At 32.6% G+C, this 15,213-nt stretch overlaps 2 protein-coding genes across 3 annotated transcripts; one reads left to right on the top strand and one right to left on the bottom strand.

Annotated features, from left to right (window-relative positions):
* Positions 1–70: 70 nt before the first annotated feature.
* On the top strand, positions 71–2,471 carry LOC146136593 (spermatogenesis-associated protein 4-like). Of its 2 annotated transcripts, none has more exons than XM_083395071.1 (7): positions 71–251; positions 349–478; positions 536–654; positions 744–798; positions 1,482–1,589; positions 1,876–2,044; positions 2,133–2,471. In XM_083395071.1, the coding sequence occupies exons 1-7, from the start codon at positions 142–144 to the stop codon at positions 2,282–2,284; spliced, it is 843 nt and encodes a 280-aa protein (XP_083251197.1). In that variant the 5' UTR covers positions 71–141; the 3' UTR covers positions 2,285–2,471. The 2 variants fall into 2 exon arrangements, with proteins under 2 accessions (XP_083251197.1, XP_083251196.1); XM_083395070.1 differs by having other exon boundaries at positions 1,876–2,065.
* LOC146136592 (coiled-coil domain-containing protein 138-like) lies at positions 1,827–14,380 on the bottom strand. Its single transcript, XM_083395069.1, has 15 exons — positions 14,254–14,380; positions 12,826–12,900; positions 12,607–12,759; positions 12,233–12,308; positions 10,261–10,519; positions 9,165–9,375; positions 6,776–6,895; positions 6,381–6,500; positions 6,125–6,214; positions 5,827–5,967; positions 3,960–4,108; positions 3,472–3,665; positions 3,068–3,247; positions 2,827–2,971; positions 1,827–2,699 (listed from the first exon to the last, which is right to left on the bottom strand). The coding sequence occupies exons 1-15, from the start codon at positions 14,335–14,337 to the stop codon at positions 2,561–2,563; spliced, it is 2,136 nt and encodes a 711-aa protein (XP_083251195.1). The 5' UTR covers positions 14,338–14,380; the 3' UTR covers positions 1,827–2,560.
* Between the last annotated feature and the right edge of the window lie 833 nt (positions 14,381–15,213).

Raw genomic sequence — 15,213 nt, 5'->3', positions numbered from 1 at the left:
CTTGTCCAGGGATTTTTCTTAACGCCTGACTGATCAAGCAAATCAAGTTGCTACACAGTGAATAGTTCGTTGCTAAGTGGTAATTTTATTTTGCTAGATCATTTTTCTTTATTTTTTACAAAACGTAAGTACCATACAGTGATGGCTGCTTCTATTTCGAACGAAATACCAAGAAAATCCGGAGTTCCTCGCGAAGTTCTTAAATGGCTGCAAAGCTTGGACCTAACGTATTCCATCAAAAACATTAGGCGGTATGTTATGTTGGAGGACTTTTTACTAAAATGAGCAAATTATATTTTACGTTTTTATAAACCGAACTATGCCATTATTGACCATACACGTTTATAGAGACTTTGCAAATGGATTTCTTGTTGCGGAGATCTTTTCTTGGTATTATCCCAAAGACATTCAAATGCACTCCTATGACAATGGAATTTCGCTTCCAACCAAACTCGGCAACTGGTCACAACTTGAACGAGTATGATCTTCAATGTTCTAAGTAAGCTTTTTTGGCATAATTAAAAGTTTCTTACAGTTTTTTGAAGGAAAAAAGCTTAACATACCCAAGGAGATGATCGATGGCACAATTCACTGCAAGCAAGGCGCTGCAGAGTTACTTGTTCCGACTATATACTCACTTCTAACTAACAGGGTGTAAGTTTCGCAAACTAACCATTCAAGAATTTTCTTTTTAGTAAAGCAATATGTTTAATTTTCTAAAATTGTATAATTTTTGTGCATAGAGTGAGAAGTTGTTCAGATGCCCAGGAAGTAGACTTTACAGACAGAGCCTACCAGGTACAAAATGTTTTAACGCAATTAAACAGGATTGAACAGTGTTGTTGTGACGTAAGTCACTGTTTTCAAATGACTTGACTTGAGTGTTTTAGACAAATAAATTGACTTAGGTGTGAGTAAAGTGACTTGGATTGAAATTAAGTGTTTTCATTTAACATTTTATTACAAAAACAATTAGCTATTTATCTCAAGTTTTGCGCGTAAAACTGGCTACATGTTGTTATTTGGTTATTTTTCTGTTGAATTATCGCTCATAATCAGAGGAGTTTACCAATTTTAATCGTTTATTTATTATATTGGTGGGTTGACCTGCTTTAACAATGAGTTGACAGGGACTTGGGTCATTTCAAAATTACTTGTTTACAACCATAACAACCTGTCAGTGGGCTCCATGGTTGCTAGCGTTTACAGTTTAATTCCGTATTTTTGCAAGCAATATATTAAGCTTGTATTGTTTTTTGGGTGTTTGGTTAGGAAACACTGCACAAAGCCACCAATGGTGCAGAAATCAACAACTTTAACCAAATTTCACGGGCCACAAATAATGATGGCCCACCTTGAAATGTGTCATTGTTAACCTAAAAAAATACAGTGTCACTAATCTAAACTAGTAGTGTTATCAATGTGGGCTTAGCGGTTAGGTTAATCTACCGTTATTGAACCTATTTTTGCTATTTTGACAGGTACGGTTGCCAATGCATGCTCGCTCCACTGCATCACATGCAATAAAAAACAACCTGAAAATCACAGAGTTCATGACTGAACCAAATATTATTACCAACAAACAAAAGGTAAAAGTGTATTTGGCAGAAAAGGTTCATTTTTAAATGTTGTCTCTTAGACTATTATATCGTTCTGTATATCACAGTAAAACTAGTTGAACATGTGTTTTTACAGTAAAATAAACATGATTTCTTTAGCCAAGCTAGCCTTGTATTAGTTTAAAGAAATCCATATATTACATTGATCAACTGACAGAAAACTGGATGTTAATGCTTCTAAATTCTATAAAAATGCACCCCCTAATCATTAGCAAGATAGTTATTATACATAAGTTAAAATGTTATTGCTGTTTAGGCCCATGCAATCATCAATCGTCATCTTGAGCATAGAGGTTTGGATCGACATGAAGACCCATCTAGATTTAACATCCGCCCTACTATAGGTGAAATGGCAATTAGGGTTCCTCCAATTAATTCCCAAGAAGAAACAGCAGACTTATCAACACCACTTGCACCAAGCAAAAGTCAACTACAAGAACAGCCAAGTAACATTTTGAATACCTTAAATAACATGCAACTAAAAAATATTGTTTAACTATTTCTGTTTTTCAGAGGAAAACTCTCGTCAAATGGAGAAGCATTCAGCCAAATCTTCAAGTGTACAATTTAGAGAAATTAAAGTCCAACAAATGAACAAATCTTCACAAATGTCAGTTAAGCCTAGTACGATACACACAGTACAAACACCAGTTTTCAGCCAATAACAAAGGAGCAAGTTAAATGTTTCTTGGCAATCGTTTAACTATTGGTGATTTTTATGTATTGTCCATCACTATTATAGTAAACATTTATTGTAAATTAATAAAGTATTTCTAAATTCATAATATTTTGCCTTTTCATTTTAACTCGCATTATTTTTGCACTTTACAACAATACATATGTTAAAAAATACATTTTTTATTTTTGTCATGCTAGCCACAGTATGACAGAATAAATTATAGAAGGGAAGATTTTTAATGTATTGTGATGTTGATGAATGTCTAGTTTTTAAGCAATCCAAGATTAAAAAGTATAGATCGAAGATTTAGCGATAGAAATGTACTCTCTGGATCACAATCTCTAAATTTCTCTTGTAGAAGTCTTCCAATTGAAAATGATTCAAAAAAGCGCCGGTTTCCCCTAAAATGAAAAACAGAACTAAAATTTTTTTAGAAAAATAGAAAAAATCGTTTCTATAAGTTGTTATGAGTATAAGCAATAGCAGAAATAACTTTGGTACTATTTCATATTAAAAAGCATGACTAACTTTATTTTAGAAAGTTTTTGTAGTATGACACAAAGCTTTTCCAGGGCTACTGTGTCGGAAGATTGTATGATTGAGCGAATTGCTGATGCAATGGTCTTGAACCACTTTTCACAGCTACAGGACTCCAGAAAGGCAGGCAGAATATCTTAAATTAAAATGATTTACAAGTTGCAAATTTATATAATATTTACACTTTAAAAATATTTAGTTTTACTTGAATTAGTGACAGCTTTCAAGTTACCTGACTCAACTGACATTTGCAACATGACGTCGACTGCACTACCAAGTAATGCTTTGTTAGACTTGTAGGATAGATAAGGTAACACAACTTGAACGGCTGCATATTCCAAGAAACATTTACGATTTGAGGTTTCTTTCAAGTCACTTTTAAGGTGGTCAAAGATTTGTGCAAGCATATCAACTAAAAAAGCACATTACAACTAAAACAATTGAAACTATATACAGATTGTTGGGCTTGGTTGACTAACTTATCCGTAATTGTGCCGAAAAAAATTTCTCTAATAATGAAATAAGTAATAAATTTAAATAATCATAGATACTCATTATCATTTTGTGATAAAAAGCCAGCTACTTCAGAAAATCAAAACAAAATCAGGGACAAATATAACTAACAGAGAAACCAACCTTGATGTAAAGTTCGAAGTACAATTAGTGCTGATAATAGTCTCACTTCAGCATTAGGAGATTTGAAGAAAATTTGTGGCTTGCATTTGTTGCCTTCATGATTTGGTACTGTGGAGTTACCTTTAGGTGCAGATACAATGCTTTGGTCCATCAAACCTTTGTAAGACGAAGGTTTAACCAGCTCTTCACCAATTCTATGTACCAGAAATAAAGAGAAAATGTCAATAAGTGACAAAGGACTTACTAGGCAGTACGAGTTGTCTCCACAAATAAGTCTTTAAATGATCTTTTAGTAAGTTTCAGTCACTTTTGATAAAGTCTGCTCATCCCTAAACACCAAGCTTGGTGACAGTAATGCCTGCCTAAACCCTATAAAAGCATTTATGCCAATGTTTTACGACTGTAAAAATCAACTTGACACGAGAACAAGTCCTTTTCAAAATATAGTGTACTATTTTTCTCTGGCCTAAGTAATACTATTAGTTTACCTTCTTGCAGTAGATGTAAGAATGGCATGATGAGTGTCTTCCAGGTGATACAAAGACCAGTGCACAAAGCGCAGGTAGGGAAGGTGAACTTTGCTGTTGCTTGTGCAAAGTGACATGTAACGGATCTGATCAACAAGTTGTGGCAAGATCTATGAAAGAATGTATGGTATACAATACATACAATTTCATGTCAAACATTGAGTGAATTTGCAGGATTAATTTATCTTTTTTTAGACAGTGTGCATAATTTTTTTAGCATTGTTTTGTAATGTTGCTTAAACTAATGATCACCTATAACATTTTTTCCATTTTCTCTAAAAAATCTTTTGTTTATTTACAAAGTGAAAAATCCAATATGAAAGGTATAAAAATAAGTCCAAATGTCAAATATTAAAAAAAGAAAAGATATACAATAAGAAATATTTAGTGCAGTGTTTCTTAAACGCCCAAACAGTGTTATTTTTTCTTTCATTTAACTAAAGAAATAAAAAATGCCCTTTTCATGAATATACCCTTCTGTTTGGGAATCTTAAGCACCTTTTGGTGAAGTCTGTTCAGCATAAAAATGCCCTAAATAGGTGAGTGCAATCTTGCTCTAAATTAAAATTTAGGCCAACTTACAATAACACAATTGCAGTGTTGTGCATTGTTATGCTGCTTTTTGGTTCTGGCTACAAGTTTGCATTCCTTAGTGTAAGAAGTACATGAGCAAAAAGTTTAAAGAAATTTTTTTCGTTGCATTCCTGTAAAATTAAGCAAATTTGTAAGGCAATTTGACCGCCCAACTGGTGCCGCAATACGATTATTCAAAAATAATTATTTATCCTAAATTATTAAAAGTATTTATTTTGTTTTGTCGCAACCTCCAGATAATTAACCACTGCTCCAGTGCTATATTGGTCTACTTAAACAAATTATTCTCAAACTGTGAACCACAGAACTCTTTGTAATTTAAAAAAAACTGTTTGTATTAAAAACATGCCCACAATACATGCAATGCTTCACACTATCATTAGAAAACCTGCTTATTAGAGAATTGACCAACTGCCTTGTCTTATAGTAAGGGTCATTGTGTTTTAAGACTATTGGATGCTGACTTGCATGTTGAACTATTGAATTGCTTAGTTCAGTGATATTCTATAGCTGTGTATCTGCGGAGGAGATACCAAGTGTACTGAATTTTTTTTGTATTTTAAAAATTATTTTTTGCATTACAAATATAATCTACCCAACATGCAAGAATATAAATGCCATATTTCCATTAGACCTCTTTAAAATGTTATGGAAAATTTACCTACTACATTGTCGCTTAGTTAAGATGATTGTTTAATTCTAATTGTTCCTATAAAAAGTGTGCTACTAATTTTTTTTTTTTGTTGTACCGCACCCTGAAAAAGTAGCAGAACAACTCATTTAAACAAGTGTATGCCAGTCAATTCAAAATAAAACTTCAAGTCCTTCGAAACCAGTAAAAAGTCTGGTGACCACGTTATTACAACACTGTGTAACAACGAAAGACTTCACAACCTAAAAACATTTCACATTTTTAACTTTTCAGTGCTTCGGTGACGGCACACAAGGATTGTTCTGCCATAAACTTAAAATGAAAAAAACATTTTACCTAAAAACAACTTTAACAACCATAGATGAATAACACCTTGGGTGACAATTTTTAACCTAAAAAATGTGAAATATTAACCGGAAAATATTTTTTTGGACAAAATTGTTAGCTATTAGGAAAACAATGATTTACACAGCGCCTTGTTGTATTAACTACTGTATTAGTGTTTGGTATCATTAGTCACTTAATTTTGATGTATGTACTTTGTGTTAAACCATGACAAATATAAATCTATTTCATAAAAACCTTTAGGCACTGGTCTGTAACATAGTTCTTGTCAAAGTGATGATGTTCTAACTGTTGATCAAAAACCCCAGATGGTCTTAAATAAACATCACATATCCAGTCCAACACAGTGGATAATGTTTCAATAGAAGCACTACAAGCCTGTAATATAGAACAGGAATGGATACATATCAATGTTACTATATGTTCAGATCTGACATAAATCAAGGTTTAACTAAATGCTTAGAATTTAGGCAATTTCATTAAACATGTGTACTAAATAGAGTAAGGTAGTAGTCCAAAGAAACATGTAACGCACCTTTGTGGATTTGTCAATTGTCTTGCTTAGTTGACTTTGTTCTTCAACCTTAAGTTTTTTTGGTTCCTTAAATTGTTGGTCCATGAGAACCTAAAGCAACATTATCGAACTTAAATATGTTGTCAATAATTAATCATTACAAGAGTGTTATTGAGTAAGAGGATGCAGAACAAAAACTCTCTGGTACAAATATGTTGTTCGTTTGCACGATTTATATGATATACTTTTACCATAATTAAAACCCATATAACAGTACTTGGCTATTGTTTTTCTTTTGTGAAGTATACTCTAGTTTTCTCTGTAGGTTTTCAAGGCGCTTCTTCAATTTTGAATTTTGAATTTGTAATCTGTGATTTTGCTCAGAATAATCTCCAACCTAATAAAGAGCGCAGAATATACAATATACAGTTAATGGTTGAATACAAATACAAAAGTATATTCTAAATAAAAGTTTTACAAAATAGTTAAATTCAGGTAATATTTTTAGGAAATTGAATTTTAATTTAGGCAAGCGTTCACACAGCCATGTTTTATTAGGTTTAAAAAACACAAGTAAAATGAAAAAGATAATTAGAGGTGCAAGCACATTAAGCCAAAGGTGATTTCTTCACATAGTTAGGAATTGTTACAATATATTCTATCATAAAGTACCTGTTGTTTTAGGTGATCATTTTGAGACTTAATGGCATCAAAAGAGCATCTTATTCTTTTATTTTCCTTAATCTTTTCATTCAAACCTGAAGTGAGTTCATCAACTGCTTGAAGATGGTTCTTAAAAGAAGACAAAATATTTTGGAATCAACACTACTTAACAATTTTTACTTATCATTGTTTCTGAGGTAATGAAAAGTTGCAATTTTACATTTAAAAGGAAAACCATTTTTTTCATTTCTATTCACATTTGTAAACATTTTTATTAAAATACACAGTTTGGCCTATTGTCAGGCTGGCAAAATCTTGTCAGCCTTCAGGTGACAAGCATTTTTGGCATAAATTCTTTGTCTTTTTGATCGTGCTCCAAAACTTAAATGATGTGTTCGTCAAAGGCTTGCCATGTTTAGGTGATAAACAAGACTATTAAGAAATAAATGAATTAGCAAAAAGTTGCGCGGAAGGTGCAAATTTTTTTGCGACATAAAGAAAACATATGGGGTATGCTGAAGTACAGCCTGAGGGACTGGAGGTGCACATGTCTGCTCTTCTTACTCTAACACTGTTACATATATAAGCTGTTTTGGGGCGAACTCATGTGCACATATGTAGCTCAAAATCAGATTGAAAAGCAATGATTTGTTATGGTATGCTTCAGACCGATTTTCGTCCGAAGCTTTATAGAAAAAGTGTACATCGTAGAACTTTCAAATTTTCAGGAATGATGTAGAGTGGTATGTAGGTGCGCTGTAGAGGTTTATAGGTCATTTTACTAAGAGAAGCCTCTTTTTAAAAGGCAAGTCGGACATGCCCACTGTTACTAAGACAGCCTCTTCGCACATTGGACATTGCACGCGCGGGACAATAAAGCGCAGCAGGATGCCAGCCGCCATCGCTTTGCGGGCTGAATAAAGCAAATGATATGAACGCATTCTGTATTGAAGTTCCTGCCACTAGATAGGAGTAGATAGCTGTAAAGGACTAAAACGATGACATCACACTATTGTTTTTTGTCACCCAATTAGAGGTGACTAGAGATGCGGACTCCTAAACCTCTTATACGCACCTTCATACTATTCTACCCCAATGTCTGAAAATTTGAAGTTCTCTGATGTCTACTTTTTCTATAAAGCTTCGGAACAAAATAGGTCTGAAACATACCATAGCAAACCATAACACTCAAAAAAGAATAACGACAAAAAACAAGATACGTCCAGAAAATAAATTTTCAGCCATATAATAAAATTAAAAGGATATTTTTTAAACTGGAAGAAATTTTTAATTAAAAAATAACGGTGTGTTATTATCCAAGGTAATAGAAATTGTTTGCCAAAATTAGAGTCACACAGTGATGTGCAACATGCCATAGTATGCATAATACCTCTTCGCTGAATAGATATGCTTCAGAGACACAAGTTACACAACCATAGCTAAACGAGGCCGAAGTTCAGGAGAAATTTTTTTTTAACTGGGAGAAATGTTTAATAAAAAAATAACGGTATGTTATAATCCAAGTTAATATAAATTGTTTGCCGAAATTAGAGTCACACAGTGAAGTGCAACATGCCATAGTATGCATAATACCTCTTGGCTGAATAGATATGCTTCAGAGACACAACCATAGCTGAACGCTGTTTTGCGTTTACGTAATTAAAACAGCCAAAAATATAGTTTAAGCCTTAGATGGAACAGCACATCCCCGTTATGCCCATGCGAATGTCATACCTGATTGCTTTTTAACTCAATAAAGAAGTATTTTCCAAGTCAAGTAAAACTGCAAATACACAACAGTTCTATTGAAATTTAGTACTTTTTAAACTATTAAATAATCTATATGCCAAACACTGGCTTTTCCCTACTAAACAACGTACTTCATACTTTTTTTAGAATGGCACAAAAAAGTATTTCCTGCCTGCATATTTAGCATTTTAAAATATATATTGGATTAAATATGTGTACAACAAGCACATGTTTTTTGGAAAGTCAATCTTTCAAAGCAAAATTAAAAAAAAAATTTTTTTGGTCCAATTTCTTCGGTTTTCTGTCTGATTCTTCAGCCGACATAGTCACCTAGTTGCCAGCTTTCTGCCATACTGCCTATTGTAAACCAAAAAGTCACACTATGAAACTATAAAACGTAAAATCCAAACCCATCGATTGTAGATACTTTTAGGAATGTTTTTTTTAGGTCAGATATTTTGTTAAATTATTTTCAGTTTTTGTTTGGAAACGTTCAAATCGAACAAAGAAACTTTGACTTCAAAATAAGATTATATTTCTTAGGACATTTAAACTCTCATGCATGGTTTGGAACTATTCATCTTCAGTTCCTTTATGTCGTATCACAAAGCACTTTAGAGAGCACATTTATTACCACAAGAAAAATCACCTCTTGTAGCAAGTCCAGTTTCTCCTCTACCTCTGCTTCAACTCCTTGAAGCCTAATCATTACATCTTGGTTCCTGCGCAATCTTTCCATGTTGGTCGCCAGCAGTTCCTCCTGTTCTGCAATGCTCTCCTCTCTCCGTAGTAAGTCCTGTTCTCTCATTTCAAGCTCTTCTTCCAACTCAACAAGGCTCTCACTTCTTTCATTCAGTTTGCTAATGGATTATGTTTTACAGAACGTAATTCTTAAATTTTAAGGTTGGATTTCTGAGTGCACAAAATCCTTAGGGAATTAAAGAGAATGCTGTTTCATTCTTAACTAAAGCAATGTTGAGTGGATTTAATTTTAAACTATTTAAAATTCTATAGTTGACTGTTAAGTTAATATGTGGGATATAATAATGTTGCAAGTGGTAAATGTACCATACATTTAATTTAAGATACTGAACATACAAAAATGCAATGAAAGTCAGTCAATTAGACTAAAAACATGAAGTCAAATATTTTATTTTAAAGCAGTTTTTCTGCCAAACACATATTTTTGTTCATTTAGTTTTATTTGAGCTTCATATGACCAAAAAGTACCCAAATGAATTTATTTAATTCTTGTGCAAATAAAAAAGAACCAAATTAGTTTTATTTGAGCTTCATATGACCAAAAATGCCAAATTAGCTTTCTGATGTGCAAACAAAATATTGCCGCAATACTATTATATGAGCATTGTTCGTTTCATATGTAATTTTATTTTATTATATTTAGAGTTCTTAAAAAAGGAAGTATACAAAATACAGACAACTTTTATAGAATTTACCGCTAAAATGAATTCCCATAATTTTCATGACATCAAAAAAAAGAGAGATGTTATGCCTTTAAAATGAATGGTTGGAAAGCAGTGCTTTTGGGTGAGGATGGGAGAAAAAGTGAAGACCAAAAAGGTCAAAAAAACTCCAATATGATCCTTTATATATAGAAAACCTCATAATTATCATGATGATAAGATATGCTTTAAAAAATCAAGGACTTTTTCTGTAAAATCTATTGGTAAATCATGGACCTTATTACCTAAAAATAAACTGACTAATCGTTGGATTTTACAAACCTGTGAATATTTATTAGTTCAGCGTGGATTACTTTAACATCTACTGCCTCCATCTGCTTTACACTAGACGTGCGAAGTATTCCAGGTCCAGGCCAAGTTCCCTCCATACCACTGGAGACTTCACTATTGATAAAAGTTGTTGGCTCTAGAGATATGCGGACTGATTTACGTTGCTTAATAAGGCTTGAAGGGGGTTCAGTTCCTGTTGTGAACCCAGATGAAATAGTCGGCAGTGTGGCTGATTGGGTAAGGGTTGTTTCTGAAACAACAGTTTTTTCAGAAGTTAACTATTGGTATATTGACAGAATGCACTTACTGTGTCACATTTTGTGAACAAATTGTTCAGTTTAAAGATTTAGGCATTGTAAAATTACTCAGAAAGGATGTTGTTTTAAAATGCTGAAGGCAACAAGTTATATATATTTGCCTCACCACCTCTCTTGTTTCGAATAAAATTACATACTAAAAATATTTGGTTAAAAATGTCAACCATAATATGCCATTTAGTGACAAAACAGAAAGTCATTGCATAACCATTTGCTGCGTATTGTCATGAAAATAACAAATGGTTAGAATTTTATGTTGTCTGGTTAAAGTCATCTCCCAGGAATTGTAATGGATAACTATACACAACAACAACAAAAATATGACAGAAAAATGGTGTCACAAAAACAAATTTTATGGTTCATGTAGTAAGAATCGAATTTGCCGTTTATACAGGAATTAGAACCGCTCTTTTTATTTCGCTTTACCGTGCAATTTCTTGAGACAGTGAAGTTGCAAAAGTAACATTCTAGCGTATTACACTCTGGTCTGGGACAAAATGCGCTTTTTTATACTTAAGTTTTACCTTAGGCCAAAATACATCAGCCTGATTACCAAATAATAGTAACATATTATTACCACAACTATTTTATAATGTCATACCCATCACTACTTTATTCTGTCATTAAACATTACATCCGACAGAAAATGGGGGAGTTCAAGTTAAAAATTCGGAACCCTCCTTTTTAGATTGCTGGTTAAGCCCCTAAATTAACATTGGCCTAAAGTTAACTCTAAGTCAGTGCGAAACCTATGCGACCATGCCAGGTGTGCAACAATGTTCCCAGAGGTGTTTAACATGAGTTTTTAGGGGTAATATTTATTAATCAGCCAAATTATTGCAAAAAATTTATGTTTTATCAAGGCACATATTTTGACTTTATGCAATAATCTAGGTGTAATTTTAGGAACTTTCCATAAATTTAAAACTTTTTTAAAACCGATGTTACCTTCTATCACCGGAAATTAAATATCAAATTAGATTTTTTAGCTGACTAAACTACAAGGAGCATAAACAAACAACAAAAGTTTTCAAACTCCGGTCTGCAAAACTGCAAAATCAGAAGACAAAGAAATGTAACAAAATTTCCCATTTTATTCAGCTGCCTGCGATATTTGCTGATGTTATCTATTGTCAATTGGCATATATTTCATAGATGTGTCGCCAAATGGTTTTAGCTCTGTTGGTGTGCCACAAGTGGAAAAAGGTTATGGAACATTGTTCTAAGTAACCCCGTAGAACATTTCGTCTCAAAGCTAGCTCTTTTAAGAGGGATAACGATTTTAAGGAAATTACAAACTCTGCACCTGGCATTACATGTTAGGCGCTCGCTCTATAATGCTTGACTAACAGTTCCTGATTAGGCAAAGGTTATCAAGTATTTGATTGTCTAAAAATCGCTGACGCCGTATTACATGGCTACATTTTACTTGAGACTGTAACATTAAAACTTGTGCATCTGTAAAAAGTAACATCGCAATACACTTATCTGTTTTGACAGTAGTGAGACACAGTATCTTTGGAATTATTATGCTATTCAGCTTAAGATTATGATGCACCATTTAAAAGTATCTAAAATATATATGAAAATATTTGTCTTGAGGTGCCCTGTCAAATGACATGATAAAGGTTTCACACAAAACCAACCATTGTCCTCAATTTCTGGTTGATCCTTAACAGCACCAAAATTTTCATCTGAAGACAATTCATCAGACTGATATACCTTTGATAAAAGAATAAATGTGAATTTCAGGACTTAAATAATTTATGAGAAATTGTTACATTTGATACATTTTTTATTATAATACAAATGCTTTGATATTCTTATTACGTCTTACTACAACCTCCAACCATTATGCTCCAAAGTTATGGGTACCATTTAGCAAAAATACAAAAAAATCGGATAACAGTATTAGTAAAAAAAAATGATATCGGTCGATCTCTAGCTTATCTATAATGGTATAACATGCTTAAAAATTTATTGATTACACTTCAACATAGAAAGTTGTTTATAACCTTACTTCTTTTATATCATTGGATAACAAATGTGACAAGTAATTATCATCTTGTTTACTGCTTTCTTTGCTGATTTTCATCATATCTTTCAGCTCTCGCATTGCTCTGTTATAGTGGATTTTTTCACTTTCAGTTAAGGATGAGGAAGGGGTACAGCTCTGAAATAAAACAATTTTTTTTTAATATTAAATTAAGCCCAGTTTAAACATGAAACACAGACATACCACAATTCCGTTACTTTGGCTAAGAGGTATTGCATCATTTTCATATGTTTCTCCTTGTTTGCTTGATGTACTGAGCTTTATTAAATAAAATAATGGTTAGCTCTATACAGCACATTTATATACCCAACTAGATTCACATAAATTCTGAACAATGTATCCTAAACACACCCAATTGAATAAAAATATAAGCCAGTGGTTCCCAAACTTTGTTTTCTTCCGTACCTCTTGTGCTTATGTGAAATATTTGGTGGAGCCCTAAATTTTAAAATGAAAAAATTGTGTATACAAATCGTCAAATAATAAGTTATTTTATCATTTAAAACTCACTACAAGTGATGTGCTTCCGCTAATATAATGCAAAGGTTTTAAGGATAAAAGTTGTTGATCATACTTGGGTGTCTGACTGTCTGTGGACTCAATTTTGATAATTTTCATGCCTTGCCCAAACACAAATCTGCATTTTGTGATAGGTACTATATATTTTTAAAACAATTTGTGTGCACACGTGAATTAGTAAATTATACAGCTACATTTTGAAAAGCGTTGTGGTACAATTCAAACCTGTGTTTTTTTCAGTCTTGTAAACAACTTATTTTGAAATGTTTTATGTCTCAGTCAAGTCTTTAAATAAATACCAAGTAAATTCTTAGTCTTCAGTTGCCCAAGTCAAGTTTAAGTCAAGTTATAATTAGAGAAAGTCAACTATTTAATAGTAAATTGGTTCAAGTATGGGCAATAACTTAACTAAATAATAAAAAAACGTAAAATATAGCAAGCAAATTATGTCATGCACATATTTTAGGAGAAATGACACAAATTTAGCAAAAAAATGCCTTATTAAGAAACTAATATACAACCCAAGGCATTTGTTGAAAATACTATAGTCAAGTCAAGTCATTGTCCAAAGACCTTAGTCACGACAAGTCATTAAAAATCAGTGACTTAAGTAAAATCATTGACAAAGTATTACAACAGTCTGGAAAGTATAGCAGATCTTGACAACCTCTTGCAGGTACATGGCCTAAAAAAATCGGGAAGAATATATATAACTTAAAGGTTAAAGGTGAAACCCTCTACTACAACATATGGGAAGTCAGGTGCATTTTCATTTTTTGGGCCCGTAGGTTTAGTCTATAGAAAATATTCCATACTTTCAACAGTGGATATAAGTTAAACAATGCTACATAAACTTGCTTTTTTCAATTTGGGCTTGTCGTTGATCCACACTTATTTAATAAATAAATTGCCAAAAAGGTATTATGGACAACCAACTTTTGGTTGGGCACTTGTTGGAACAACAGATGAAAAGTTGTACAAAGTCAATAAGCAGTTTGCAGGTTATATGTGTATGGTATAGCATGCATCTTTTACATCCAAATACAAAGTTGCAATGAAATCTAAAAAATTAAATCACTAAATTTGTCTTACTGTGTCTTGCAAATATACTTTGCGAAGGTGTTGAACATATTCGTCATCATCTGATGAAATTTTATCCATGCTCATAACTGACATTTTTGTATTTTAAAGAGAAAATATTTACAGTGTCAGATCATCTGAATAATAAGGTACAATTGGGCGTTGGTCTACAACAGTGCTCTGCAACCGGTTGAGACCATGCCAGGTGTGCAGCAATGTTCCTGGAGGTGTGTTACTTACATTTTAAGGGTACTTATTAATAATCAGTCAAATTATCGCAAAAACTGGATATCGCATCTAGCCAATTATTTTGGTCTAATGCCATAATCCAGGTGTAATATTATGGACTTATCATAGTATTTTTAACTTTTTTACAACCTATGTTACCTTCTATTATCGGAAATTAGGTATTAAAAAAGTTTTTTTGACTGACTTAACTTCCAGGAAGAACTACACCAGGAGTACAGACGTACGACAAATTTTTCAAACTTAACGCGAAACTAAAAAGGAAGATTAACCATAAGCTAGAAACCTATGAAACATCATTGTAAAAACATTATTGGCATTATGCGACTGTATAATTATTAATTAGTTTTGGCATCTGTTTCGAAAAATAAAATATGCAAAAAATACAAAGCACAGGGTTTCATTTTTCGAACGCTAATAAAACCCCTCCTGTTCTATATAATTAGCATGTATTGCAAAGATTTTTTAACCTCTGGACGAAAATAGGTTAGGATTCTAGACAAGCGCCTACAATTGTTTATTGTTCACATAAATAAAGCAATATTGGGAAATACTCAAGATTAAAGCAACAAGCAATATTTATTAAAAACCAAACAAAGGTTTCTCGCAACTTACAGTTTTAAATTTCCCCCGTTTAAACCTTTGTTTACAAAATAAAGTATGTATTAACAAAAAAAATTCTGTATCCAAATTTATTTAACATTAATACTACGGTGACTTATGTTA

The sequence above is a fragment of the Ascidiella aspersa genome, chromosome 8, assembly GCF_963924565.1.
Source record: "Ascidiella aspersa chromosome 8, kaAscAspe10.2, whole genome shotgun sequence".
Classification (NCBI taxonomy): domain Eukaryota; kingdom Metazoa; phylum Chordata; class Ascidiacea; order Phlebobranchia; family Ascidiidae; genus Ascidiella; species Ascidiella aspersa.
The sequence above is the reverse complement of the archived record's forward strand: the minus strand, read 5'-3'. Positions and strand labels throughout refer to the sequence as shown.

Coding starts and splice junctions, on each gene's coding strand:
- LOC146136593 (XM_083395070.1), top strand. CDS start 142: ATGGCTGCTTCTATTTCGAACGAAATACCAAGAAAATCCGGAGTTCCT. Junction 252..348: donor TCCATCAAAAACATTAGGCG/GTATGTTATGTT, acceptor ACACGTTTATAG/AGACTTTGCAAATGGATTTC. Junction 2,066..2,132: donor TCAACTACAAGAACAGCCAA/GTAACATTTTGA, acceptor TCTGTTTTTCAG/AGGAAAACTCTCGTCAAATG.
- LOC146136592 (XM_083395069.1), bottom strand. CDS start 14,337: ATGTCAGTTATGAGCATGGATAAAATTTCATCAGATGATGACGAATAT. Junction 9,376..10,260: donor GAACTAATAAATATTCACAG/GTTTGTAAAATC, acceptor ATAATCCATTAG/CAAACTGAATGAAAGAAGTG. Junction 3,666..3,959: donor CTTACATCTACTGCAAGAAG/GTAAACTAATAG, acceptor TCTGGTACATAG/AATTGGTGAAGAGCTGGTTA.